The sequence below is a fragment of the Puntigrus tetrazona genome, chromosome 15 (genome assembly GCF_018831695.1).
Source record: "Puntigrus tetrazona isolate hp1 chromosome 15, ASM1883169v1, whole genome shotgun sequence".
Taxonomy (NCBI): Eukaryota; Metazoa; Chordata; class Actinopteri; order Cypriniformes; family Cyprinidae; genus Puntigrus; species Puntigrus tetrazona.
Window position 1 is genome coordinate 19,009,839 of NC_056713.1, and position 24,485 is coordinate 19,034,323.

General features: G+C 37.2%; 1 protein-coding gene across 2 annotated transcripts; it reads right to left on the bottom strand.

The window, feature by feature from the left end:
• Positions 1-2,080: 2,080 nt before the first annotated feature.
• bag6 (BCL2 associated athanogene 6) lies at positions 2,081-18,700 on the bottom strand. Of its 2 annotated transcripts, none has more exons than XM_043258955.1 (25): positions 18,506-18,700; positions 17,909-18,007; positions 17,618-17,735; positions 17,190-17,434; positions 17,044-17,115; positions 15,908-16,030; positions 15,597-15,778; positions 12,343-12,472; positions 11,847-12,050; positions 11,430-11,649; positions 11,286-11,345; positions 10,426-10,745; positions 10,032-10,116; positions 9,525-9,838; positions 8,976-9,231; positions 8,714-8,883; positions 8,135-8,188; positions 7,341-7,443; positions 7,097-7,221; positions 6,647-6,781; positions 4,733-4,786; positions 4,409-4,573; positions 4,086-4,193; positions 3,815-3,961; positions 2,081-2,765 (listed from the first exon to the last, which is right to left on the bottom strand). In XM_043258955.1, exons 2-25 carry the CDS (start codon positions 17,990-17,992, stop codon positions 2,670-2,672), a joined length of 3,570 nt encoding a protein of 1,189 aa, XP_043114890.1. In that variant the 5' UTR covers positions 17,993-18,007; positions 18,506-18,700; the 3' UTR covers positions 2,081-2,669. The 2 variants fall into 2 exon arrangements, with proteins under 2 accessions (XP_043114890.1, XP_043114889.1); XM_043258954.1 differs by having other exon boundaries at positions 8,976-9,255.
• Between the last annotated feature and the right edge of the window lie 5,785 nt (positions 18,701-24,485).

The following is a 24,485-nucleotide window of genomic DNA, read 5'->3' on the forward strand; positions in this document are numbered from 1 at the left end:
CATAGATTCTCTATGGGGCTCAGGTCAGGTGAAGTGCTCCAAAATGTCTTGCTAAATGGGTGCAGTGAAGTTGGTTTTCAAAAAACACAATGGACCAACACCAGCAGATGACATTGCACCCTAAATCTTTACAGACTGTAAAAAACTTAACACTGGACTTCAAGCTACTTGGACTATGAGCTTCTCCACCCGTCATCCAGACTCTACGATCTTGGTTTTCAAATGAAATGCAAAACTTGCTCTCATCTGAAAAGAGGACTTTAGACCACTAGCCAACAGCCCAGTTCTTCTTCTACTTAGCCCAGCAAGGTTCAGGAGTGGCTTAACAAGAGGAATATGACAACTGTAGTCAAATTCGTTAACATGTTTGTGTGTGGTGGCAAAACGGAATTGATTTTGCTTGAAAGTCCTCATAAAGCTGCGGTTATCTTGGTTGGTTTTTTCTTCCACGCAACCTTTCCACTTCCACTTATCCAAAGACTTAAACTACTTTAGTCTGTGTGCACTGAATGTATTTAATACACAAGTTTCACAATTTGAGTTGAATTACTGAAATAAATGAACCTTTCCATGACATTCTAGTTTATTGAAATGCACCTGTATGTCTATTTTAAGACATAATCTGAATATATCTTTTCACACAAGATACCTGTTCACTGTATGCTTCTTGAAGATCTGTTTTTTCTAAATCTCCTTGTAGGGCATTGGGAGCTGAGATGGGTGTTACACCGGCCGAACTGGTGGCTTGACTCACCGCCTCAGTAAGAGTTTCGGACCATCTTTAGGACACACAATAAAAAATAAATGTTGTTCACTGTAATACTTAAAACCAGTCTAAACCAGTCTTTACATGTAGCTGCAAACATTTACCTTCCTGCGCTTTGCTGGCATCCCAGACAGACGACAGAGTTGAATTACTGAAGTAAATGTACTTTTTCACAACATTCTAATTTACTGAGATACACCTGTATGGGTTTTCGAAAAAATATAGTATTTGCAGTTTGCTATCCTTCAAATGTAAACAGTCTGCAAAGTTGCTCGTCAAAAAAGTGAATGATACTGTCTCTCAAGAGTCCACTCAGAATCTCTTTTACGAGTCATTACATCTTCGAATCTTCGATGTCACAATTACAAACTGAGAGGGAAATTTAATGTATCATACAACAGAAAAAGGGCTCAGATACACCAACACAAATCCCTAGATACAACTATTTTGATCACAGACGATGAGTCTAACGCATACAAACTATGAAAATCGAACTTCCTCCTGGGGAGTTAATAACATGCTTTTTGCCAAGATAGCATCATCAGGCCTGCAGAAGCCAATCCCAAAACAGCAATAATACAGACCTGGGGCCTGTTCCATGAAACAAGTTTACCAAATAAGCCAGGCTTATTTCATTAGGCTGAAATATTTTGAACCAAATCAACGACAATAATTCAGACTAACTAAAATAAGCCTGTCTTATTTGGTAAACTTGCTTTATGGAACCAGCTCCTTGTCAGCCAGAGAAACAAGTCTGAAAACATTCTTTAGAATTTTTTATTTTTGCAGTTAATGAAAGTTATCACTAGCTTGTTTGCAGCAGACGATGTAAATGTCAACAGACTGGGAGCGAGCAGTTTTTTTATAAATTCATATGATCTTATCTTCACGCTTGGAAAAAAGGCACACCTGCATAAGGCCATGACAACGTTAAACAAAAGAGGCGTGTTGTCTATACTCTGCTGTGTCTAAACCTATTGGAAATGGTTCGACAATATTTTCCGTCCCTTTTTTTTCAATGAACCGAAAACAATAATTGCACATGCTCCTGTACAACAGTTTTTAAGACATTAATGTCAGCTATTATCACTTAGGACTGTAGGAGACCTTTCTGCTGACTCCAGAAGGGTTCCTGATCACCCGCGTGAACGCATGCATGAGGACAGCAGACATGGCCACAGCAATAAAATGCAATATTTATATGCTTTGTTTTGGTATATTTTATTCTACGACCGTAAAATTCAAATTTGAATGAATTTCGACCTCACACAAAATGAACCGTTTTTAATCACAAACAAAACGCATATGCACTAAACCGGTGCAAAATTGTTTAATATCAGGCATTTTACATTCATGGTTCCAAATGACATTTTCTTATTATTTTTTGCAATGTATCATAAAGCCATAGCAGAGTAATGAAAGAGGTGAAAGGCAAGGCAAAATGTTATATAATCAATAAAGCTTTAAACAACAGCATAATTGAAGTAACATAGCTTTCTACATTATCGGTTCTCTCCTCATCGCGTCTTTCCTCAAAATTCAGTTACAACACTGTCATTCATCAGACTGAATCATAAAAACACAACAGTTCTGATGCAGCATGCTGGTAGGTGGCTTAAAGACAGGCTCTTAACACACGCGTGTCTGTATTGACCAGGGTAAGACACTTGTCAGGTGCTCAGTGTGTAGATCGCTCTCAGCACCTCCAGCCACACATGATCAACACGTAGAACAGCACATCCGCCGATTAGAATCAGCAAGCAGCTCGGTCAATTAAAAGGTATCAACAGAAATGTGGGGTGTGTGAGGTCATCTGACATCACATAACTGTGCAAATAAAACACACTCCCCACAAAAGAAACAGGGCTGAGGTGAACACATGTAAGATGGGCAGCTACAAAAGTTATGAGTCTGGAGAAAATACATGATGTGTGTTAGGAAACCGTCTGGAATTGTAATCTGGGTCCTCCTTTACTCGTTTCTTGATGTCATTTTTCAGCTGTAAAAAAAAAAAAATTGTAGTACTTGTTAAATAATATATACATGTCATGCTACTCAATACATTGGCTTGTACGTTTGTGGAAATGCCCCATGTTTTGTGTATGCTAAAAGTTTGTGCACCTAATACTGAAAAATGTATATATTTCCAAAACAAAAACCTTGTCAAAGGCAAACATTTAAATGAAATCTAAAGACTGTACAGACATTTGTGACCCTGGACTACAACCATTTTCACTGGGGTACATTTATAGCAATAGCCAAAAAATACATTGTATGGGTCAAAATGATAGATTTTTCTTTGCCAAAAAAATCATGACATCAAAGTTTTGCTTCTTTGCCGCCATCTATGTTTACAGAGCTGGAATTGCAGGTACTTGAATTATATTCCATGTTTGGGTCTTCAGCATGAATGAATCTAATGTTTAGATGTGAATGCGTGGCTCTCAGTCACCACACTGGAGTGAATCGTGTACTTCGTAATCACAGATTCTTAACTATTCCTTGGAATATATGACCCAAATATGAATTTGCATTGTATTTTGTCTACTGAATAAGTCAACAACAAAAATACATTACTGTAAATTGCGCTAACAACAGTGATTTAATCTAATGATTGATTAGCTCATATTATATAATACCATGCTGATTAGTATTGTTATAATTTATTGGAAAATTATCAATGTTATCATCAGCATTGGGTGACTGAGTATAGTGCATTAGGGTAAAAATTTTAATTTATGTACAGTCTAATCTCTAATTGTCAGACTTTTAGTAAATGCTCTATTTTTTTGCACCCTTAGATTTGTGATTTTCAAAAAACTGTATCTTTGCCAAAAACTGTCCTATCCTAACAAACCATATATCAGTGTATTTATTCAGCTTTCAGATTGGTTTTGTGATTCAGGATCACATTTTACATCCACCTCGATTCAAATCAATGTTTTACAACCCTGAAATACAATGACCAAAAATCCATTTATAGAAACTTGAACATATATGTTTGCATATATAATAATAATAATAATTTATTTTTTTTACACAAGGTACCTGTTCACTGTATGCTTCTTGAAGTTCTGGTTTTTCTAAATCTCCTTGTAGGGCATTAGGAGCTGAGATGGGTGTTACACCGGCCGACCTGGCAGCTTGACTAACTGCCTCGGTGAGCGACAGTTTCGGGCCATCACTTTTTACCATCTTTAGGACACAAAATTAAAACGTAATGTTGTTTACTGTAATGCTTTAGCAGAGGCAAACCAGTCAAACAAGCAAATGTGTGCATTAAATGAGTTCACATGTAGCTGCATGAAACTGAACTTACCTTCCTGCGCTTTGCTGGCATCCCAAGCAGATATGCATCAGAGAGAGGAGGCTGGGCTTTCATCTTCCTCTGACTGATCTGATCTTGTCTGATAATAGGAACCCACTCCTGAATACAACACAGCATATCAAACAGACAATCAGAATAACATACACTCTCACATTCAATCTTCCATAATCTGATTGGCAAAAAAAATTATACATAAAGGACGCCAACAAGTGCCTTGAGTAAGTTGCTGAACTTAATGCAAGGCAATAAATGTTTTGAAATAGCATGTTTTGCTGGAGATTGATTTTGCAGTCAATTAAAGAAAATCAACTCACAGGAGGCAACGCAGCTGCCCAGGCTTCAGCATCTCTTCCCGTTTCCTCTCCTCCAACAGCTCCCTCTCCTTCCCTAGCTGGACCACCCACTGCTCCTGCTTCCTGTGAGCAGGCCAGAGCTTCCTCTGCTGTAGTAGCAGGTGTTGGAGAGAGGCTGTCCCCCATCTGAAACATGTATGGTATACATTATATTTAAGACCATACATTAGATGAGAACAGTCTATTAAACTTTTAAAGCCAAGTGTATATATGTCTGATCTGCAATGCAACTGCATTTCATCGTATATTCATATATCACCATCAAACCCTTTTGTGTTTATTTACCTCCACGTTCTGAGGCTCGGGATCCTGTACGGGCCTCTCTACTGATTCTTCACTCTGAGAAAACAAGAATGAGAATACACATGCATTTTAAATCAATGGGAAATGTCATGTGAGATCATGGTCTAGTATTTCTTTAGTTAGTTAAATGAGAGGTTTCAAAAGAATTCAAAAATAAAAAATATGCCAGCACCTGATTGCTCTTTGGCCAAGAGAGAATGATTATTCATAAAAAAAAATAATCCAAAGTGTCATATGACGTGATTACATGTTTCTTTTTGAAGTTTTACAAGCTGTTCGTATATAGATAAGACCCATAAAGTTGCAAAGTTGTTTTAAACACAAAGTGATATTCTTTGTAAAAGTTAAGACACAAACAACACTTTTCTAAGACACTTCGTTCAAACACGCCCTGACAAATCAACATCACTGTGATGCAAGATTTATGTAACACTGCCCAAATGTATATGCAAAGAAAGGTTTCCAAATATGATAAAGAGTAACATTTCCATCACGCACCAACCGCTAAGATAACTATTCTGAGACTTGTTGAGGGAAAGGCCACAATGGTCCCAAATTTATCAGAAGAGGGATTAAGAAGACAGCTGAAAAAGTTCATAATTGCATAGCTGTGGTTAGGTTTGGGTAACGAACTCTGTACTTTTAAAGGTACCGAGCAAATCGCATTGGTACTACTGAGTATCGATTCACATTAAATCTATCGATACCAAATTTAAGTACTTGAGAATGCATTTGATCACGTAGGTTACACAGAGACAAAGAGAGTGACCCTTTGACGTGATGTCTCCCCTGTAACTCTTTAAAACACAACAGACAGGGCAAACCGAAACATTCTGAAGTGTGCTTACATTTCTATGGTCATATGGTTTCCGTTAAAACTAAAACAGGATGGCGAGTCCATTCATAAAAACAGAATTTACTCCATAGGGCAATTTTTTTTTTTGGATAATCGTTATATGAAGTATTGTATGTGAATATTAAAAGCCGGTTTAAATATGAATCCTGCACGTTCTGTTTACTTCTATATGTATGAACGGCGGAGACACAGTTTTGTATACTACACAAATACTGAAGCACACATTTTTTCGGCATGTGCATCTCACTACATGACGTCATGAATACACGTGAACTTAATCTCCAGAGATGCCTGTGAGTCACTTCATTAGAATTTTACCGTTTGATTTGAGAAAACTAGCTTCATACCATACTGTATACAAACAGTAACATGTCAAAATAAAAGTATGATTCAACATATAACAGAAATATATTACTCTTGTATTGCTTTTGTAGAGTATAATGTCTTATTCCATTCACTGTCAAATTTAACCGCATTAACCACTTAATTGCAGAAAAAAATACAATCCTGAAAAAAAAAAATTATAAATTATAAGTTAACAATAAACCACTGTTTGTTTGCCAAAAAATAATAAAAATGTAAAAAAATAAAATAAAATTCAAATGCTGAAATTCAGAGTTTTGGACATTTTTTCACTGAAATAAATGTTTTTGTTATTACACAGAGAATAAAGTACCAAAAAAAGTACAGTTGAGTATGGGTACTGAATTTGAGTTACTGATAGCATTAAAAATGTGAAAGGTATCCAACCCTAGCTGTAATTACGTTTGATAAACTCTATTGGACCTCAAAAACACCCATTCTTGGCAATTACCAAATTTGGGACAGCCAGGACATTTTTTTAAGAACTCCAGTATTTGTCTGAAAGAACAATGTCACATACAGCTAGGATGGTTTGAGGGAGAGTAAATCATAAGGCAATTTTTGGGGCAACTATCCCTTTAAATAAACTAAATAGAATGAGCAGTGTACACTAACCAACCATCATAAAATCTAGTGCGATCTGAAAACAATATTCAGTGGAACGTGTGGAATCAAACCTGTGTGTGGATGACGTATTGAGTGATCTGTTCCTCTGTGATAGGGATGTGCTCCAGTATCACTTGCAGCCTCATGGTCATCATACTGGTTAACCAGTTCACCAGGCTAGGGTTGACCTCGGCTGACATTGTCCTCTAAGAGAGAGGCAACATGTAAATTAGGGATTTATTAAACAAAGAACAAAGAAAAGATATGAAAAAAAAAAAAATCTACATTTAATTTTATATTACGTTTTCCATGACCATGAATCCTGTTTTGAAGTAGCAACTAACCCCTAACACCCATATCATTAATTGCAAAGTTTCCTTCATCAACATAAGCCCCCACCAACATGGAAATGTCTCCTCCGCAATTTTGTTTACAGTGAGCAGGAGTAGGATGAACAATAAAAGAATAACCAAAGCGAAAGGGTTTGTAGGAGTCAGATGACAGTTGTTTTGGGTACTGACAATGCGGTGGTTGATGACGGCAGTAAGGGCACTTTGTTCTCCGTTCAGACAATAGAGGTTGAGGGCAAGACACTCAAAAAGAGCACGGTTACACAGCTGCAGGAGACGAGGTCCAAACGTTTGATCTGTAGAAATAAAAAAAAGACACACATTGGATTTAAAGAAATAAAACACAATGCATTTTATATGTTTTTGTGTGGAAATTTAGTTTCAAAGAGTTCCAAGACTTTTTGTCTAGACATACCAGTGCAATGCAGAATGTGAGCGGCAATCCCTACAAGTTGTTGTCTGAGAAAAGCCCGGTTTGTCTGGGTGATATCCACCCCATCACGGACTGCGACGGTTGACTAGATGGGATGGAAAGGAAGCACACACCTCAAATTAGCATCAATTAGCATTCCAGTGAGTGGAAAACTTGTTTTGATTTTCTTTCAGCTACCAAACATTATATTTGGCATGCTATGACTTGTGTTTGCAGTAATTTATTCACTATGGAAATATAGGCACCACACATTCATAGAGTTTAAAATTGTATTGTTTTAAAATGCGTTATACATTACCCCATACAAATGACTTATTCAAGATATTCAACATAACCCTGCAAGCAGCTGGTATACCTGCTTTGTACTATAAGATATTTAAAATTTAATTAATTCCTCTGCGGTCATAGTGGAATTTTCAACAGCCATTACTCCAGTCTTGAAGTGTCACATAATGCTTTAGAAACCATTATAATATGCTGATTTTGGTGATCAAGATCATTAACAAATGCTAAAAACAAGATTGTAAGATTATAAAAGTCTTTACTGGTTTTTTTTTTTATACATTTAATGCAATCTTGTTGAACTATTTTCTTTCTAAAAATGTAGATTGTATATAGTGTATAGATGCCCCCTTTACATTTACAATACTTGTTGCACACAGATATCAGTTGAACTTTTTTTGTGTAGTAATTGTCAGTGTCACATAGCTATTTATAGTTATAGATTTATAACTGGATTAGTCAAGAAATAAACTGTCTGAAATATGTTTTCTTACAAAACTTTCTGAGATGTACTCCTCAAGTTCAGCAATCAAGTCATCAGCAGCTACCTATAAAAACATAAAAAAAAAAATTAAAAATGCAATGAGAAACAGAAAATAAGGAGAATTAAAAAAAAAAAAAAAAAAATCACACCAGGGAAAACAAAGTGTACAGGAGAAGACAAAATCCAGAATCAAACACCTTAGAAACTTAAGTGTAAAGTAAAAAATGGTTTGTTTACAAATAGTTTCAAATAATGCTCAATGCTCTGTGTACATTCCTTGATTGCGGTCAATGGTTGTATCTTGTATGTCACACAATTACAACAACTTCCTGTTTTGCATTTCAGTTCAGTCAAAGTAAATCCTTGAGATATTCAGGACATTCCAACGCAGGTTGTATGTTTTTTGAAGATCATTGTAAATATTTTAGACAGCTGTCACTAAAAATTTTAGATGTTTCCATTATGTAATGAACCCATTACAGGTTTTACAGTCTCTATTAATGACCTGTTAAGTCTAATAAGGTGCATCTGATTAGTGAGGCATACAAAACTAGCAGGGCATTCCTTGACACTGCTAAAGACAACTTACAGTGATGTTGGCCTCTGTGGGCTCACGGCCTTGCAGGAAATGCTCAGTGAAGAACTGAGCGAGTTGGGGCTGGATACGCCCAAGTGGCTGGTGTTGCCCATGAAGCAACAACACCATATCCACCATGGAGAAATTCTGGCAGACCAAAGCCAGCAGATCACCGAAGAAACCTAAACACACACACGTTCTTTAGTATTCCGTATTCCGCTTTGATAAAAAAGAAAAGTACTAGAAGGAAATGCGTTAGCCCAAAAGAGCTCACCCATAGCGTCGCCAGTACCAGGGGTGAAGATGTTACTAGTTTGGGAGAGCCTCTGGATGAACTGTGCAATGCTCTCGGTTTCATTTTGAGGGGTTCCCAGAGAGCCCATCATGGTGGACAAAACGCCCTGCACTATCCCAGTAAAGAGCTCAGGGTTCAGACCTTCACCGACTGGAGCGGCCCCAGGAGCACTTGCTGCGTTTGGTGGGGCAGTGGGAACAGTAGGGGTTGAGGTTGGAGGTTGTCCCGCAGGAGGCTGAGAGAAAAGTGTTTGGGAAGCCTGATGACAGAGATGCATAAAACTGTCTTATACATACTAGCATGCATTACAAAATCCTGTGCGAATAAAGAAGAGATCTAGTGTTCTGGCAAGTGAAGAGGGGCTGTCGAGATCCAAAGTGGGTGAAAAGCCTCAGGATATGTTGATCAAGAAAAATGGATTTAAGTTTGTCGTGATATAAATTTTTGAAAATTATAAGTATTGTAATAAAATCTGAAAATAAATGAATAAATAAATAAATACATCTATAGCCAAAGGGGACTATTCACCTGCATGAAGTCTGTGACCCCCTGGATGAAGGTAGGGACCCCAGGCATAGTGACTGTTATAGAAGGGCTCTGGCCGCCTGCGGCAACAGCTCCTCCTAATAGAGACCCCAACAACTGCTCCAGGTTTCCCCCTAAAGGATTCTCCTGAGGAGGCGGTGGTGGTTCAGATCCAGGTTGAGGAGTGCTGGTGTTGGTACTATTAGGCTGAGTGGACCCAGAGCCACTTGTGGTGGTTGTGGTGGAGGATGGAGTGCTTGTAGAAGTGGATGTGGAGAAGGTGAACGTTTGTGAGGAGGATGTGGTGGATTGGCTGGCTGTAGACACCAAATAATATTTTTTTTAACCTAACCAGAAGCATTTTACATCAGTATTACATAAAACATTATCAGTCTTAAGAGAATATTAGGTAAATCAAGACTTAGCAAATACAATTCTCAGAACTCATATGTTATTAATTTGAAACAAAGCAGTGTTTGTATTATAAAAAAGTCTTTTATACAACTGTACCCATCTGCCCTGCAGCCCCTGACAGAAGCTGGCCGACCAGTCCACCAATCATCTGATTCAGAGCAGCAGGAGGAAAGTGTCCAGCCTGAGAGTAAAGATACACACACACACACACACATTATATTGTATAAATAGATGCACACTACAATATAATTAGATGTGATAAGATAAATTTGACAGAAACTAATACCACAGTTTGCAATAGAACAATGCAATAACGTTTAATAGAGTCTTTTTATAGAGATTTTAGTGGAAATGTAGGCTTGGCATGTATGTTCAATAAAAAACTAAATATAAACCACTTCAAAATTCAATTCATAATACATTAATGTGGATAAACACTAATTCCTGAATTTACATCTCTATATTCCAAAAACATGGGAATTTCATTCACCTGTCCTGGCTGTTGGCCCATCATCGGTGGCACAGCTGCTCTGAGGTTAATAGTGGCCCCCCTTGTGGTAAAAGTGGGGCTGGCCATCCTGTGAGTAAAGGAGGGTCTGGTGAAAACCACTCTGGCCTGAGGAGGATAGGGGGGCACGGGAGCTGGAGATGGACCAGAGCCGACGTTTGCAGGAGGTGGTGTGGTTTGTTGCCCCTGCTGGCCAGTAGAGGCAGCGTTTGCCATGGCCATGGCTTGCTGAGTGACTTGATGTACAATGGCTTGCATGAATTCTGGAGGTAGACCTGGAATCTGAACAGTAGGGGGGGCACCTGCAACATGCAAACACGTGCATAACATATCAGAACACGTTATTATCATGTTTACAAAAATGACCATTTAAACATGACCTATTACACAAAAATCTATTTTATAAGGTGTTTGAACACCGTTGTGTGGCAGCAGTGTGAAAACCACCAGCCTGTAACGGTAAAAATCCACCCATTTATTTATTTTATAAAACCAGCAAATCAGATTCTCCCTATGTTTACTGTGTATTTTACAAAATGCATTTTTATGCACAGTACAATCAATCAGACAAATGACTTTTTAAACCGTTTGTTTTTTTTTACAAAGGCAAGCACATAGCACAAGCTGTTGAAACTCCACCCTCTTCTCCGGAGTGCCAGCTCATTTGCATTAAAGGGAAATAGATGAAAACTATGTGTTTTGGCTCTGGACCTGGAAGTGCCAATTTTAACAGGTTCTAAAAAAATGATTCGTAATGTATTTGGAGTTAACACTTCGCATACACACAATAGGGAAATCAGAGACGTATTTTGCATTATAATAGGTCTTCTTTAAAGACTAACCAGGCTGTCCAGTGCCAGCAGCATTCTGTTGTCCATTTGCCTGTGCTGCATTGCCAGAATCTGAAACATATTAAACATTTTATTTAAATTCAATTAGGGAAAAAATGGTTACACCGCTTACACACACATACAAAAGAAACCCACCATCAATGTTCATCTGCATCATCACTACAGGCTCCATGGTTTGATGACTGATCCGGATGACTCTGGGTCCTGGCTGTGCACTTTGCTGATTGGCTGGACCAGGCTGACCGGCAGGTGTTGGACCCTGGCCTTGCTGATCTGATTGGCCAGTAGACTGAGGTTGACCATCAGCTGCTGGTCTGCCATTGGCTGACATAGTCACAGTAGTTCCAAGATTCAACTGCAGAATGTTAAAAGTTAATTAATGTTTTAAGCTTACAACAAATAAGAATTTCAGAATTTCCGGCAACTCTGGAAAATGTACTTCTACCAAAAACACCTCAGTACTCATCTATGAAGTGCTTTACAAAACTTTCACTTTCAGCGTTAGGCAGTACATGTTTCCCACTGCACGAGTCTCACAGACCACATCCTTACCTGCACTGGTAGGTGATGAACGCCCGCAGGAGTCAGCACAGAGGAGGTGTAGTGAGACATGGGGCGGATAACATGCAGGTGTCGAGGAGGGTTGCTGAGTAGGTTACACCGTAAGTCACTCAGGGCGACCAGAGCATTTCCCAAGAGACGAAGGGCCTCCCCCACAAGGTTGAGAATGCGCTGGTCTTCATCCCTCTCCTGGGTCTGTTGTTAAAAAAATAAAAAATAGATTCAAAAAAATAATAATAATAAATGATGCACAAACCTACTGTAATACTTCTAAATAAAAATCCAAATTCAAGCTGTTAATGCAGTACCAGGTGAAACAACAAATCACTAAATACTGATATTTGATTGCACTGCTAATCTAATTTTTACATCTAAATTTTAATTCCTACTAAACATGTTTTTATATTATGCTGGCTGGATGATTTATGGCTGCACTTCCAAGATTAGCTCTACATAGAGGAAAACATTTATGACAAGAAATGTTTACATTGTTGTTGTAGTCTGCAGTAGTGGCCGCCTCTAGAATGAGGTGAGCTCTCTGAATGAAGGGCTGGAGTCTCTCCTCCACTCTCCTCAGCTCTGTTAACATCTCCACCATCTCAGCTGGGCTTGGGTGGCTGATGGAAAGGCAGCAACAGGATTGTGTTTCAATTTGCAATTTGCATTAAACACTGAACGTTGGCACATTACTTTAGTGGAGGAAAACAAAGGACTTAAACTGTTAGATTACTGTGTAAGAGCAAGTGAAGTAGAGTATGGTTAGCTATATAGTCAATCTAAACAAAACAGACTCTGCTTAGTCAACAAAACAAGACAGCTTACACTTAACATAACCTTTAGTTTGACACTTCAAAAACAAGTCACTAGTGGTAAGAATGGTGGTTTATCTGACTTTTAAAACTGAGTAGGATAAAGGAGTAGTGGGAGCTTTACTTTTCAGTGGCTAAGCAGACACATCCTATAATTGCTAAACTCCCACTGACGGTTTGCATCTGTGCTGATTGACTGCACATGAAACCAAGAAAATGTGACTCATCATCTATACAGAATGTTATTGTATTTATTGTATTATATCAACAATAAAAAAAAAAAAAAGTAAAATCCTGCGCTCTTTTCAATTCACATGTACTTTGATTTCAAGTCAAATTCTTGTAAAAAGCTCAACACTTGTAATTAATTTGCTGTGTATACAAAAAAGATGATGCTATCAATATAATTGTATTTGTTACAAAGTTCAAAAAATTGCACACAAAAGTGCTCAATGCAACTAAAATGTACTAAAAAGGTTTCAGTCATACAGGACCTTGATATGAATTAAGCATTGTATCATCTACTCTGGTTTTTAATAAAACCACACTGATGACATGGTTTGGAGTCAATGTCTCAAATGGACAACAAATGTTATTGTTTTACTAAGAGAATATGAATAGAGACTTTTGTGGAATTTCAGGGTTCCTAAAAACTTATAATAAATTACAATGCATAATAGTATATTTATATTACCATCCAAAAGTATGGAAAAAGTACAACTTTTTCTGTAATTTATACTTTTATTTAGCATTGTTATTACAAAAACATCTATTTCAAATAAATGCTGTTTTTTGTATATTCTATTCATAAAAGAATTCTAAATCTGTTTTCAAAATTGACAGTAAGAATCATTTCTTGAGCACCAAATCAGCATATTTCTGAAGGACCATGTGACACTTCTGTGAAAATTTTGCTTTGCATCACAGGAATAAATAGCATTTTAAAATATATACTAATAAAAAAAAATTCAAATTGCAATAATATAATATCATTTGTTTGATTAAATGCAGCCTTGATGAGCATAAGAGATGTCTTTCAAAACTATAAAAAAAAATCTCTGCGACCCCAAACTTGTGTAGTCTAGACATACTTGTTTTATATGAATTGATTACTAAATAAAATTGTATAAAGCAAGATGTTAGTTTCCTAACCTAGTGAGCTTCATCAAAGCAGTAAACCTACATTTCCTAACCTGATGTCAAATGTCAACAATGTCGAAGACTGAACTGAATTCATGCCTACTCCTTCAAAAGTGAAACTCAATCTCCCAGTTTTAAAGAACTCCCTGTTTCACCATTGTAGGCGGTTGATTTTAAAATGTCTGCACATTTCCCACAAATTTCATTATGGGGCTAAACCAAAAGGTAAAATAAGACAAAAGGAACATTGCTGTCAGGTGTTTATGAAACTTGAAGACAGAAACTCCCAATTTGTTAGTCATTCTTCAGAAAAAAAAAAAAAACTGAATTTATCATTCATGTGGCAATGCACTGTTGATTTAAATGGATTTAGCAGATTTGGTACATAGTCATAGTTTAAGAAACATTAAAGATTAAACATTAAAATACAATTCTACATTTCTTTTTTTTCATCTGGATTTTCTTATTCGTTATAACAGATAAATATTGTCACATGTATCATAATTACCAGGCTGTAATTCTCTCAAAAACATATTTTAGAAACCACCAGATTTTGTACTCACAACATCAAAGCCGTAAGAAAGTAAGAGGAAGAAGTTTACCAGATTTAGAGTAAATTAATAACAAACTGTTCAAGTGGACATTCCTTGACCTATTAAAAACACACCCCAAAATGTCCCAGTGTTGTTTAAATAACCTAACTTATTAACAAGAACAAATGATGACTAAAACAGTGACGGAGTAGCATTATAACTGCTTTAAGCAAGAAGGTTAGTTCCAGAAATATTCACAAGTCCTTAACTTAGTGTCTAAGTCATGTCTGAAGTCAATAACCTGTAGTCTGAATCAAGTCTGGGCTCGCTAAAAAATAATCTCATTTGGAATTCTTATGTATTGAAATCTTCATATTTTACGAAGTGTTAAGATACAAGGTTAATGTACATCCAGCCTGTTTTTTTTAACCTATTACAATGTTTAAAAACATTTTTCTGTGATCACATTCTGTAATAAGAAGTGTCTGATCTACTATGACAAAGAAATATCTGAAACATATTACAAAACCATACAAATAAAATATTTCTTTATGAGATCAGGAGTATTTAATAAAAGAGGTAATGTCTCTGTATTTTCTTTCAAGCAAATGTCCTGACAAAAAAAAAGGACTTTTACATTCAGATAAGAAATGTGACAAAAAATAAATAAATTCTTGTTCACGGTTTTCCTCCTGAAATCTATAATATTTTAATATTCTACAATAATCAAAATGTTCAAAACGTTCTCATCATGAGATAACAGTTCAATTCTAGCCACCTAACAACAAATGGTTGGATACCAGGCGCAGATGCAGTCCGCCCTTTTTATATCAGTATTTTAGGATTAAAAAAAGCTTTCCTCAAGTCAAGTCTGAAGTCTTTCATGTCAAGTCTGATGTCTACAGAAATGCTCGAGTGCCCATCTCTGGTTAGTCCTTTAACTTCTTGACGTACATTTTTGACTTTTAACTTCCATTAACTCTAATTTAATTAAAATTCTCAATGGGAGCAAAAAATGTTAAGATGTTTCAGGAACAGTTACTGCATTTGGTCACATGCATGTGCCATTCCAAAGCCCATGTGGTGTACTATACAAACCAGTAAAAAGTTGATTATTTAACTGATCATTTAAAATGTCTTATTTTGTGTTTATTTTTAGATTAATTACTCCCGAAACTACAAAAAATAGTTAATAAACCAGGATTAATTATATTATTAAGCAAATAATTTAATTAGAATTATGACTGAACTGGTCCTACCTGAGGCCTGCTGCAGGAGGTGGAGCACCCTCAGTCTGGGTGGAGGAGGAAGAGGATGGTGGGGTACTGGATGCAGGAGGAGAAGTGTCCATGGGCTGTACAGTAGGAGATGGAGTGGAAGTGGAAGAGGTGGGTGGAGGTGCAGAGTCCTCCTGAGATGCTGAGCCATCCTCGGGCTGCCCCTACAAAAGAAGGCAGAGATGAGGGAATAATTAAACAAATCAATAAGCATGGCGCACACACATTTATTCCTTCATGATACCACAGTATACAATAAGCCAAGCAAGGTAGTTCACAGAAATATAGCTTACCTCCAGTCTCTGGATTACAGCACTGGTGTCTCTCAGCAAGTTCTCAGCCAACAACAGCCGCAGTCTGGGCTCACTTTGCAATGACTGGTCCAAATCTATCTGAACATTCACAGAGCCATTGGTCTGCAGGAAAGAATTATATGGCATTATTATATTATAGTGAAACAGTGTGTATGAGTATATACAAATATCCACACTAGCCACTATCTGCTAGCCAAAGACGGCTGGTATTTTATTAAATACATTAATAATAAATTATTAATACATATTACATTTTAAACTAATTCTGTTTTCATATACTTTAAAATAATGTATTTTTTCTGATAGCAAATAGCAGAGCTGTATTAATCCAGTCTTCATTGTCACATGATCTTTCCGAAATCATTCTAACATGCTAATTTTGTGTAATAGAGACATTTGTTATTTTAATCAATGTTATATACACACATACACACAGGGGTTGGAAAATGAAACTGAAACACTGGCCAGTTTAGCGTTGGAGGTTTCATATATACATTTGAGCAGCCTGGTGGCCAATCTTCATTGATTGCACATTCCATCAGTAAGAGCAGAGTGTGAAGGTTTAATTAGCAGAGTCATACCAGTTTTCTTAAAATATTGCAATGCACACAACATTATGATTGATATATCAGAGATCAAAAGAGGAAAGGAAGCTGTCTGAAATGGATTTTCAGATGCCCAGAGTGAAGTAAGGGGGTGGATTAGTGATGGTTTGGGCAACATCATGGCATTCCCTAGTCTTGTTTTCCTTCACCACCATCACGTAGTGACCTGGACACTATTTTGCAAGAAGAATGGCTCAAAATCCCTCTGGTCACTGTGCAGGTCTTGGATCTATCATTCCCAAGATGAACTGATGCAGTATTGGTGGCAAAAGGAGGCCCTACACCATACTAATGAATTATTGTTGTGTAAAACTAGGCGTTTCAGTTTCATCGTCCAACCCCTCTATGCATGTATGTATATAGCATTCTAAATGATTTATCCTTCATTTTGATGTTAATCAAGTGCATCATGTTAATGCAGCTTTGTTAAATAAAAGTATTCTTTTATTTAATTTTGAAGGCAATATCCACCACAAAAAAAGTCTTGGTTTAGTTCACAATGGCCCTCACCCCCGTGCTGGTACTGACACGTGGATTTCTTGCATTGTCTCCCAGGCCTGTCATCATCTGCTGAATGGACATCTGACGAATAAGAATACATTAAGCAAAAAGGATAAAAATCAATACAAGTGATACAGAGTACAGAAAAATTTTACCTGAATTTGCTGAGGGTCCATGATGTTAACAGGAACATTAAAAGTACCCAACATAACATAGCTGTTTGCATTGCGGTCATGTGTAGGCCCAAGAGGGGTGCCTTGAGAGCTACTAGTTGAGTTTGGGTTCTGATTTCCTCCCTGTGTCGCTCCAGAGGACCCTGGAAGGCCGCCCGAGCCAGAGCCCGGTTGGGTGGTTTGGGGTGGGGCACGCTCTACCAGGTGAATTACTTTCCCGTCCACGTCTAGTCAGAAATGGATAAACAAGGAAAAGTACATAAAAGTCACAAGACTTGACACGAGTTGACTTAAAAGAAAGGTGTATTTTCACTTTGCAAATCAACAGAATTTGCTGTTTGTCAAAATATCAAAAATGGAGTTCCCTCAAAGGATTTGGAAAGTGCTTTTTTTTAAGCAAAGCAACTCACTGTACTCTGATAGGGTTTTCTCATCCTGAAGCACTCTGCCCTGATAAATGAGTCTTTGTTTGTCAACAGGAATTCCAACGGAGGGTGATATGTGCTCCTTGAACTCTTTCACAGTCATCTACAAAGCGAAACGAGAAGCTGTCAATTAAAAAAACCAGACAGACAGCGGACTTCTGTCTTTACCTGCCGTCACATGACTTGTCCTTTACCTTAAAATTGTGGTCACACAGAATGCCAAGTCATCATAAAAATACATGTAACAATGAGAATTATACGAAAAATCCAGCTTACCTGTGACTGAACTGTGTAACTCCTGCTCTGGGAATCAAGGGTTTTCACAGTCACCTCTATGTTATTGTTTGAATGTTCTTCCATACTGTCTGTATTATGCTAAAAAAAACAATAATAACCGGGCAGAAAGTTAAAAAAAGAACCTGCTGTCTGTCACTGAACATGCAAAATCCTATAACTACGTCACAGCGAAGGAAAAGTGTTACATTACACACACAGGCCATAAGTGATAGCCAGCGGTCACGCACACCCCACCTTTCCAGAAGTTTCTTGATGTAATAGTAGAATGTTCTAGAAACATACGCCTATAAGTATTAGGCGTTATTAAATAGTAAAAACAGCCTACTGAAACAGTCCAAAACACCTGCTACAAACAACCTGCTAACAGTCGGTTGCTGCTAAACAGTCATCAAACAAGCGTTTACGTGGCGTGTTTAAGATGGCATTATGTCCTTTTATTATTAATACACTACTTAATTACGCATTTAGTCTGATTGTCATTAATAAACTTAACAACAAATAGTAACAGACAGACGAATTAAAGTGCGCTCGAGCATAGCGAACATGTTAGCTTTCCTGTGTTTCTCCGACCGTTACCTCGAAATGCGGTTATTCCTGGTTGAAATCCGTTGTCTTGCATATACACGATGCTTTATGAGTTTACCAACAGTATGGCTGCAATTTGTGCTTGTTTGTATAAAACCGACTAGTTAATACAATGATGTGGCGAAGCTAACAGCATCGCGCTATCATGCTAGCCGGTGTCGCGCGACAAGCTCAAGGAAGTATGCGATGACGTCACATCGTCCTCATAAACTCCGGAGTAAATAAATACGTTTAAAATGATCAATTTGGTATGCGCGTTATTAATTAGTTCAATATCAAAAGTAATAATAATACATTTTACAAAAAATAAAAAAGCATTTTTACACTCATTATTTAGACCAACAGGCCTGTGGCCAGGAGTTAGACTGTGGTAAATAATAAGATTTAGCTATCGAAATACAAAGGTTTTAATAGATTTCACATTTCTTACATATTTAGCTTGCCTTTAGTTAAGAATAAATTATTCACTTTCTGTTTTAATTAACATACTATCCATATTAGGTTACCCTGTTGAAATAAACAGCACATGCCAATTAAGTATGTTTTAGCATGGCTGCTGACTTTAGTTTGACTTTAGCTGGTCATCATGAGCTGGTTTAAGCTGGTCAACACGAGCTGGTTTAAGATGGTCCTTAGCCAGTTCTAAGCAACTAGCTCATGCTCATGACCATCTTAAACCAGCAGTCGCACTTCAAAACAAACCTAACTAGCATATGCGGTTTATTTCAATAGGGGACATACAGTAAATATGTAGCCTATTATTGTGCCATTTACCAGTGCGTTTGATTTTCCCTTCAGCAGTGGTCTGTGGAACAGTCAAAGACCACAGTTTCCGTTTATGCTATATATTAATTACCTGGCTGGAAAGAGACAGTCATGCATAACGTTTCTGCTCTCATCAGTTCTTGCATGCAACAAATTCTGCACTATGGTCATAGTTTTGGCAGTCAGCATTGTAATGGCAACACTGAGATCAACCACAGATGATAGAGCAAAGGCAACAAACATTTTTATCTCTATAATAATAATTTTGTAAAAAATAATAATATACAAAACACTCTTATATATTAGATTTCACATTGATTTTTGTGGCGTAAATGAAACAGCATTTTGCTAATTGACTTTGGATAACTATTATTCATAAATATACTTATAAATATTTATGCATTTCTATAGTTCTGATAAATAGTACTGATTACACTACGCAAATAAAAAAACAGTGACGCAGCATATTAATTATTCACATATAAGTACATTAAGGGGGCAATGGAAAATGTAAATAGATAAAAGAAGGTGGGCCAAATTGGAAGCATGACAAGTGGAAGTGGCCCTGTGGAACAGTGCAGAGGCGTCAACTGATGAAAAGATCTGTTCAAGCGTGATGTATGTCAGTGTATGGTATACAGACAAAAAACCCTGACCTTGCATAGTGTGATTATCATCTGACATGGGCATCTGTTAGGTCACTGCTTGTAAAGAAAAAATTAAAAACAAAGGTTCCAAAAGAGGATTTTTGCAGTGATACCATGGGATACAACTTTTTTTTTGTTAGAACACAAATAATCTTCCAGGGAACATTTCCTCAAAATATATTTGGCAGGTTTTAAAGGGAACGTGACACTTTTTTTTGAAAATAGGTTAATTTTCCAGTTCCCAGTTCCAGGATCAAGTGACCAAAGAGTTTTGATATTTGGCCTGTTTAAAACTTGACTCTTCTATAGTTCAAACTATACTCTCATTCTGGCATAATAATCAAGGAATGCTGGGGACTGTTTTCAGGCACTGCGTAATATCATTGTACCTGTTGCACCCATGGTATGGTAGCATGAGTTCCTATTATGCCGTAATGAGAGTATAGTTCCTAATTATACTTTTCATTTTCCATTGGCCTTAGTACACAACTTAACTATAGAACAGTGAATATTTAAAAAGAAAAATAATGAAACTCTTTGGTTATTTTTGAGTGTGATGCTAATGGTCTAATCATATTCAATAATATATGCTCTTATTTTAAAGTGTACGTGCGTACGTGTGTGCCATTGTTCCCCATTCCCTGGCCTTGTTTGTTCCCTTGACTAACTCCACCCCCTTGTTATCTCATTTTCTAGTGTATTTAAGTCCTGTCTGTCACGCAGATCCTGTTGAAAAATTGTTTAAGGAAGTAAGAAACTATGGTATTTAAGTATGTAATTTGACTAATTTAATGACAAAACATGAAGAACAAAAAAAGCATATGGTGCTGTTATTAAATATATTAAAGAGATTGGATAAACTGGGAGAATTAAGTTTCTATTTTTTTCTCTTTCTTCCTGAGTAGGGATTAATAGTTGCTTGTTAGTGCTTTGCACTCCAGTCCAACTGGTGGCGGTAATTGCACCATAAGTTGGCTTGCCTTCTGCCATTAAACATCATTAGAAGAACAGTTCCTGCCGAGTATTGAACCTAGTCTAGTCGTGCTTTTGTGTTTAGTTTGCCTGTGTTTACCAACCTTTGCCATGTTCTTGGACTATTGCTCTGTATGGCCCCTCATGGGAGTCCATGAGGGGCCATACAGAGCAATAGGCCAAGAACCTTGGGACTATTTTTGAGTCTATGCCTCTGCTATCCCAGTTCATTGTCATCCAACCCTTCCTGTTTTCTTGACCTTTGTTAATCCTTTCTTGACTTCCTGTCAATCCAGAGCCATGTCACATCTCCTCTGATCCTCCACAGTCACATAAAGCCTGATCATACAGAGCCACTTCATGTCCTGTCTGATCATCCAGATCTGCGTCATTTCCACACTAATCCAGAGACTTGGTGGCTGCCAACCCTGAGCCACTGCATAAGATGGTCTCTAACCCAGAGCCATGGCTACAGCACAAAATGGCCACCAACCCAGAGCAACAACTACAACACAAGATTGCTGCCTCAACAGAGCCTTCAGTCTTCATGGTAGCCAAGCCTTGGTCTTCAGCCATCACAGTCTCCTCTGTGCTCTTGAGCATTGTGGATTGTGGATTGTTGCATATGAAGACACCAGGTCAATCCAAGGGCGTTTCAGATCCACTGCTCAGGTTGATGAGCGCAGTGGGCGTTCAAAGGGCTTCTGTCCTCCCTTTATTGGCAGTGGCAATTTTGAGTGTGTGGGCCATACACTGCACTTCAGAGGCCTCGTCTGCCCATGAGCCTGCCCCAGAGGCCACCTCCGGTCATGAATCTACTCCAGAACCTCTAGAGGTTTCTGTCTATGCTGTAGACCCGCCTGCGCCACCCCTGAGGGCTTCTGCTATGCCTGCTCCGCCCTGGAGCGTCCCATCTCTGCCTATGCTCCATGGACAGGGTCCATCACAGTTACATCCTCCAGGATGGCACTCCACCCTAGACTGTTTGTGCTACCTCTGTCTGTGTTTCTTTGTCCTGGTGCAAAGACTCTTATTTTGATGTGTGCATGTCTCCCATTGTTCCTGTGTTCCCCGTTCCTTGCCCTTATTTGTTCCCTTGTCGAGTGAAAAACTCCTCCCTCCTCCTCACCTTGTCTGGTGAACCCTGCCTGTTTTCTTGACCTTGTCATCTAATAAAAAAAAACCCTGCAGATAGATCCGCTTGTCTCTGTCTCCTCGTTCACACTGGGGGAGTAAGAAAATTAGCCTTTTTTTTTTTTTTTTTTTTTTAAAGTAGCATGTTCCTTTAAGATGAGGGAAATAAATGTAACTGTACTGCAACTGTACTGTACATGGAAACATTGCAGCTTTCTTACTGTAGCAAAAATGAGTGAGTTGACAGTTATGAAGCAATTTCTCACTACCACAGGTCACCAACAGCTGCAGAAATCTACACCATTCGTGCTGCAGTGTGACAAATAAGAAATCACAACTAGGACTTCTGCTTGCACCACATTGATCTCATTGATCTCTGGAGACTTCTATTACATTAAATACAAATATTTAATGTAATAGAATAAAATACATTGTGAATTAATTATTTATACATATAGTATTACCAGAAATAGAATCTAAACTACAGACAGAAGTCAGGTTAAAGATGGATGCTGAAATTTCTTTTTTTAGAAACTGCGAAGCAAGTGGTTGTTTATTCCATAAAACATATAAAACATATATGCTAAAAATGTAAGCGAGTTAGTCTGCAAACAAACATGGGTGTCTTTGAGTCCAGGAAATAGTATGCAAATAATTCCAGTAGTCATTTTGACCTTTCCTAATATTTTTAGTTAGTGTGCAAAAATACTTCAAAAACATTTTAATTATGCATTTGCTTATGAATCAATAACATGATTTATTAAAAAGAGGTGACTCTAAACAATGATTTACTTACAAATCAGGCATCATACACTTTAAAAAATAAAGGTCCCAATCGGAGGCGTTCACAGTGATGCCATAGAAAAACTAATCCTGGAACATTTTGGGATGAACAACATTTTATATAATCTAAAGACCCGTTTAAGAGTTCTTTTGTGCAATGGAAAAGTTCCATGGAAGGTTCTTCAAGTTTGCCAATAAAGAACTATGTTTAAACGTACATGTGGAGAGCAACAAATCAGTCACTTTTGGGGTTCTATACTGCAGTGGCTATTGGAGGCAGTTGCCAATGTAGTAGGCAACAGCAGTCTTCTAATGTAAACTGGACAGTTTTATCTTGGTTTGGATCTTGTATGGAACAGGTGCACAACACAACGGTGGGGAAAGCACGGGGCATTTCGTAATCATTGTGGCTAACCTCATGCAGAATGTCACCTCACCTTTTTTCTTCCACAGATGGAATACTGAATGCGATGCCCCAAAGTCGGAACTCAGTCTCACTTCCTTTATCTTTTCCTGTTTTTATACCGACTCCTTCCCTTGTTGTAAGCACATGCATCTCAATGCACATCTGTCTATTCCCCCTCCCCAACAAATGAAAACAGAGAAACTCTAGTAAATCGTGCTAGAAAGACTGACCTGAAAAAAAGTACCAACAGCAAGCATGAGAGTTTCCCACTGAAGAATCTCCACCTACAGTTCGTAATTGACCTTCTATTCATATCTCCACATCTGAGCTTATCACAAGCAAACATCTGTTTAAGTTTCCCTCTCATTAAGATTGGGTGTCCCCACCTTCATTAATTAGAAAAGAAGTCCTGGTTAACTTTTAACTCTAATCTGTGCTAAATATGATGTGATATGCTTTCTATGTTTAGTTGGTATTGTGTGATGCTTTCAGTACAGTAAATGAAATGCTACAAATACTTAACAACCATGCAATGTACATATAATCTTCAATGTACATAAAAAATACCATATATTCTTTTATATTAAATACCATGGTAAATGAATATGTAAATCATTCAATGGCAAATCACTAATTTCAGAAGAGTACTGTATCTCTTTGTCATAACGAGATGTGTTATATTTAGAAGGCTGTCTTTTTCTAGTCATTTAGCTTAGATGGTCCCTGAAATAAAACTTATGAGGTAACAGTATCATATATAATGCATTTATTTTGGCTTCAACAATTATGCCAGGTTCAAATAGACATTTTTTAAAATTAGTTTTCCTGCCTCAACTATATTATTATAAAGTATATATATATATATATATATATATATATATATATATATATATATATATATATATATATATATATATATATATATATATATACATATTTTTTTCATAAACATAATATTTTTGTTAAATATATACATGCATATGTGTGTATTTTTATAGTGTGTATATTTACATATACATAATAAATATACACAGAACACACACGTATATTATGTACACAACACTTTTATTTTAAATGTGATTAATCATTGCCCTACTCTGATATAAAATATAACAATACTGATTTACAATTATGCATTTAGCAGATGCTTTTATCCAAAGTGGCCTATCAAAAATGAACAAAGTGATTCATCATGAGCCAACAATCGTAGTAGTATGCAGTTCCCAATAACTATAACTATAATGTTTTAATAAAGGTGAAGTCC

Coding starts and splice junctions, on each gene's coding strand:
- bag6 (XM_043258954.1), bottom strand. CDS start 17,992: ATGGAAGAACATTCAAACAATAACATAGAGGTGACTGTGAAAACCCTT. Junction 12,051..12,342: donor CTGCAGACTACAACAACAAT/GTAAACATTTCT, acceptor TTTTAACAACAG/ACCCAGGAGAGGGATGAAGA. Junction 4,574..4,732: donor CCGAGCCTCAGAACGTGGAG/GTAAATAAACAC, acceptor TACATGTTTCAG/ATGGGGGACAGCCTCTCTCC.